Source organism: Saccostrea echinata, unplaced genomic scaffold, assembly GCF_033153115.1.
Source record: "Saccostrea echinata isolate AGI-Se365-2 ecotype Australia unplaced genomic scaffold, CSIRO_AGI_Sech_v1 ptg000008l, whole genome shotgun sequence".
Classification (NCBI taxonomy): Eukaryota; Metazoa; Mollusca; class Bivalvia; order Ostreida; family Ostreidae; genus Saccostrea; species Saccostrea echinata.
This window is the reverse complement of record NW_026889757.1, coordinates 6,877,248-6,883,247: the sequence shown is the minus strand read 5'-3', so window position 1 is coordinate 6,883,247 and position 6,000 is coordinate 6,877,248. Positions and strand designations below refer to the sequence as shown.

At 33.7% G+C, this 6,000-nt stretch overlaps 1 protein-coding gene across 1 annotated transcript in view; it reads right to left on the bottom strand.

Moving 5' to 3' along the window:
* Window positions 1-299: 299 nt before the first annotated feature.
* The window catches only part of LOC133181247 (fibroin heavy chain-like), a 38,662-nt gene continuing 32,961 nt past the window's right edge, over window positions 300-6,000 (bottom strand). The window contains exons 8-10 of the mRNA XM_061315783.1: window positions 1,321-1,377; window positions 733-939; window positions 300-514 (exon numbers count right to left, since the gene is read on the bottom strand). Of these exons, the coding sequence (XP_061171767.1) occupies window positions 300-514; window positions 733-939; window positions 1,321-1,377 (479 nt within the window). The remainder of the gene's footprint in view (window positions 515-732; window positions 940-1,320; window positions 1,378-6,000) is intronic.

The window sequence follows — 6,000 nt, the reverse complement described above, 5'->3', positions numbered from 1 at the left end:
TACATCTTTTATTAACGTTAATGTGGATATATATGTAATAATTGTAGAACTCACTCATTACTACATTCGCTTTTGCCCAAGAACCCCCCCCCCCTCCACTCGATAGCTTCTCTCTTTTTGTGTGGTAATATATCTAAAATTGATACATGAAAGATGATTGTAGTTGTAATGAATTGTTTACTTATTTCCTCACTACACACAAAAATTTGTAGCACAAAGTTTCTTGAATCAAAAGTCCAACTAGCCATTTTTTCCCGAAACACCATATCATTTATTTACTAAAAACCACCTAAACTGCCTTATCCAGCTCCGCCCAGGGCTTGTCGAATATATAATGCCTCTTGTAAACTTTGAGGAGATCCAGATCCAAGGCCAAGTGCATTCTGTGATGCACCTGCCCCGAGCCCCTGACTGAGTGCCCAGGCTGCAGCAAGTCCTAGTCCAAGCGCTGCAATGGCGTTACTGGCAGATGAGGTTGAGGTAGTCGAACTTGAGGTAGACACTGGATCAACAGCTGAAATTACACAAGGTGATGAACAAAATGTTTAACAACTTGTATTCAATGTATCACTTAAAATATTGATAATCATAGCTAATCAGGTAAGTATAACAGTTTTTTGAGACTTGCAACAATGAAGCCCCCCCCCCCCCCATCTCTCTCTCATAAATACACCACCGTCAGTGATACTGGTGCAAGGGATACAGGTATATTTAAGCAAAGAAAGCATTTACTTCCACAGGCGGCTCCACTATATCCATAGTAACAGACACATTTTCCTGTAGTGGCGATCGTAGTGACTGGGCTACCCGTGGCCTCGAATGTATCAATCAAGCAGAAGCCATTCGCAGTCCCCGTACAAACGGTGGTGGCTCCGGGGTTACCAGATGTAGGTATGGTGCAGCTTTGTCCGCCATAAGCTGCAAGGGTCTGGCGAAGACCTATATTTGAAAAAAAAAAAGTTAAAAGTTTTACTGTTATATATATCCAAGTGAGTGGTATTGGTCATTAATCTTAAAGTTTCATAATTCTATATCCCTTGCACATAATATTTCTTCTTCCAGGAAACGGCAAATCTTTCTACTTTAAAAATAGTGACACATTTTGAGTATTAACTGTTTTTGCTAGTTCATTTCAATTAAATAAATTAACTTAAAAAAAATTAATAAAAGACATTTCATTTCCGTTCCATGATATTTCAATGTCCGGATCTTAACGGTCACTTCCAGGGGCCGGATGTCCACGTTTCACATTCTGCCCTAGTATACTGCATAGTTATTCATAATTCAAGCGGATTCACGTCAGTAAATAAATAAACGTACCGACAACTAGAACTCCCAGACACAAGAGAACCCTATAGTACTTCGCCATTTGCGAATCTGAAAAAAAAAGAACTGAGTAACATGCAATAACATAAAGGGCTTATTTTTTTTAAGTGAAATGAATTCAAAAAGAATGAATGCACATTAAAAGTTCTCTGATATTTTCTCTCACTTGATAGGAACACAAACCAAAGGTGACTTTATTCATTGCGTGGTCAAACATTCCCCGGGTACAATAAATTCTACATCGGATACAACCATGGCGTAACATCCGATAACCGTTGTCAGTTTTGTCCTATAAGAAAAAGGAATAACCCAGGATGGGGAAACGTTCGATCTTTCTTTACACAATAACTGTTTTCAGATGTCATAGCATACAGCTGACGCATTTATATCAAATCCCGAAATCCCAACTTAGTATATAAAATTCAAACATGGCTGTTGCACTTTAAATAAACATGTTGAATATAACGGTATATATCAAACCATACAGGAGTTGTTGTAGAATTGAGGAAGTGAAAAAAAAACGAATAGTGATCGATCTTATTAAAAAAAATACCCTACAAACAACAATTATACAGTGTGAACATGGCATAAAACGCGGATCCTGGAAATTCCAGAGATGGGATCTGGTGCTTGTCTCTTAAAGATCTTATAACTGAAATTCCGCGCTACCCGATATACTATATTTGTCCTCTATGATATATTTTATGTTGCGAAATAAAATAAAAAATCATAGTCTTTTTCCATTTTTTTTTATTTTGCAAAGTAAAATACCCTCGGTATATCAAATAGGACGTATATCTTAAATTTGTTTTCTTCCTTTTTTTTCTTTTTTTTTTCAAGAACTATTTATGCTGATATTCCCTACCTTAATGCAGGTTTATTTTTCCTTCTTATGCAAAACAAGCACTACAAACATGCTGTATCCGATGTAAAAAAGGTTGTACCAAAGTAACTTTTGACCTTGGCTTCACATATAGCAAAACTCATTTTGTACAAAGCATTTAATACTTTTTTCCAGTCATGACAATGAAGCGACAAAGTCTAATTTTGTTTTCCCTTTCATTTTTAGATGGCGATAAAATTTTATGGTAGATGATATTCACCTATGAATAGGTCGTCTTGTGTTCGGGAGATGGAATACGGGAGTGTTAATGTTACGATGTATTCTATGGCCAATACACTATCAATCACGGTTATGAACGCGGGTAGAATTCGACAGGAGAGAGCACGGTTTCCTTGGCGCTACTGAAATGTAACACAAATGTACCTGTCACGTTACTACTGTGGTGGATAATATTGGAACGGGATTAAAAATTACTCTGAATCCATACAAAAACAACAGCAAAATGCAAATAGAATTTTTTTCATTGTTTAAAGAAACGAAGATGATTCTGTATTTAAGGAGGGATGCTTCAGTGCCAAAGTTTTATATTATGAATCTCTCTAAGACATCTCTTTTGAAATATGGTTTCAGCATGGAAAGATTAATATTAGCTTTTAAGTATTCATACATATTTTTTTGTTGTATTTTTTCAAAGGAAACATTAGATTTGTTTTATTTGCAAATATATATGCTGTAGAGTTTAAAATTTGCCATTAAAAAATGCGTAACATAAATATCTAATAAAACATGTCAAGAAGTCAGATAGGCATTTTGATTTTTTTCAATAAAATATAATTTATGAAACGAGGGTAAAAAATATGGAGGAAAATACCATCCCATTGATAACTCTTCTTGAAGAACCCCATTCCGCAGACGAGAAGAAACTAAACTGCATTTCAATATGGTTGCAATGACCACATCAATAATCTTTCAATCCCTCAATGTGCCAATTAATGTGAATGTTATCAGATTATTTAAAAGTCGTCATGTTGCAGATTTTATTTAAGAAATAAAATATGTCAGAAAGGACAGTACACCAAGAGGTGAACGTATTCACGACATCGTTCATACAATATTAAGCCAAACTTTATCTTTCGTCAATAAACAATTAGGTCTACCTCACATTTGTATCAAATTTTACCCTGTACCACTGGAACTTTAGTTGGACTATTCGAAGAAGCCACATTAAGTCCGTACTTGGATTCTTCAACACTTGTTACCAAACACAGGCTCCTTAAATTGCCATGTGTCACAGAAGATAATAATAATTTTTCTAAATCAACCCGTGAATTTCTTAGGCTGAAATTTGACAACAAAGTTATAGATGCTTTAAACATTAGCAACATTCTTAATCAGAAAAAAATTCAGTCTTGTATTCACCATATTTTCAGTTGAGATTTAGACTATGTTTTTTTTTTTTTTTTTTTTTTTTTTTTTTTTTTTTTTTTTTGATATTCCCCAAATGTTGGATTCAACATTTTCAATTAAACAAACTCTACAATGCCTTGACATTGATAATCTAAAACAAAATCCTCCTAAGTGTATTTTGTTCACTACTTTTTTTTCAACTACATAGGGTTGTTCCAATTGCCATTTAAAATGTCCACTACATTTCATACCTGATAATGAAGAGATTTTTTTTTTTTTTTTTTTTTTTTTTTTTTTTTTTTTTACATTTTCTGTATGACAACTTTTGATGAAATAAGAGTATTTGAATGAAAGCTATTATTAAATAGTAATCGCTAACTGAAAAATTCGGCCCTAGATACAATATAACATGAAACATATGCAAAGTAACGTAATTAACAAAAAAGATGATTACTTAGCCGTTAAAAAATACAGCATTCTGAAATCGTATAGTTAAATTAATGGCACCATTAATTGTTTCAAATGAATGATTTCCATTTCATATAAGTGCTGTATTAAAGGTTAATGGATACTTTTTGATAATGAAGGTCACAAAAAAGGAAACTTCAAATTATATGGACTTTACTATAATATTTTTCATTTGTAGAAGAGAGAAAATATACACATTTTTCTAACAAAACAATATTTTCAACAAAGAAATGTATTCACTGTACTTTTTGTGACAATGAGATGTAACAAATTTTTTCATTAAGTTAGCACTAATTTGGAAAGTTCTTTTCAATATAGTAATTTTCATATTTTACTTCTGCGAATTGAATTTATGAAATATATTGTCTAAGAATACATTTGACCAAAGATGCAATTTTCTGTGCAAATCGTCAGTTTGTGACACGAGTTTTCAGAGGGTTTTGTGATACGTTTACGTTTCAAAATAGCATATACCCTGTAATATTATATTACATAATGAATTTTTGGCAGGTTTATATACCTTTATACTTTCTTTTTGCATATCAAGCACTTTAAAACATTGTTTTATTGTTGTGACAAGAAAATCTATGATTGGCACAACTTAAGTAAATTTGGGTCTATAGTCCAGCTGAGCACATCATTACTGGCGATGTAGGTTCAGTTCGAATGACGACACTAAAGTAATCATCTCCAAAGATTCTAAATTCAAAAAGTCCAGATCTTTCAAACAAAACTTCATTTCCATTATGAATTCCGCTAAGGAATATGCTAGATGATATGAAGGGAAAGGACTTGACACGCTGCTAGAATGGATAAAAAGTTTTAGAAACAGTACATTAAAGAATCGCATTAGAATATCAAAGGCCAAAATGCGAACTATCTATCCTTCAGTTTTCAGTAGACCGGAAGTGATAAAGGAATAGGAGAGACTATAAGAAAAATATGTTTTTTTTCCAGCTGACAATGCTTGTAACAATGTAGTTGTTATTTGTAAGGCTCATTATTAAATACTTGCTTTTAATTCTACATCTGGTAAACCATGAAATATGGAGATAACGAACAATATTCAAGCTCAAAACTCCATTAAATAGTACAAATCGGGAGCAGAGCACACATGGACCTCCAAAAACATCAGAGTTGGGATCACGTGCCATGGAGGAGTGAGCATCCCCTGCCGACCGGTCACACCCGCCGTGTGCTCCCTGCCATGATCGGTAAATAACGGAAAAATCCGTAGACAATTCAGTGTGTAAATAATGGCCTAACAATTATTATGAAAAACTTCAGTCAGCATATGACTTAATGATAGATTGTATTTGCTTACAAGGTCATTGTATCGACCATAGAACTTACGAAATGATGACTTTAAACGAGACTATTGATATTTTTGTTTCATCAATTTGTTTGTCAATAAATTACCCCGTTTTAGAAATTGTTTATATATAGAGTATGCTCTTGGGTATCGAATCAACTGAGAGATATATACCCCATATGCAGGTGATAATTTTGTTTCTCATATTACCGTTATTATATTGACTACAGATTACTCCGTCTACCTGATCAATACATAGGACTCACAGTGGCTGTGATCGTTCGACAGGGGATGCTTACTCCTCCTAGGCACCTGATCCTACCTCTTGTGTTTCCAGGGGTCAGTGTTTTTGCCCTGCTTACGATTCGTATTTTACATGATTTATAAGATTGATCAGTGTTCGTTATTTTCATCTTTTATATGGCTACGAAAGCTGACAGTGCTCATTTTTGAGAGGGTAAAAAAAATAACTCGCTATATAACGATAGTTATCTCGTTATAACGAGATACTCACTCGTAATAACAGGATATTTACTCGTTATAAAGAGATACTAACTTGTTATATTACGAATTAGTTTAATATTGTTTTACCTTGTCAAAAATGAGTCTATCCGGCTTTCGTGGATATAGAGGATATTCAATG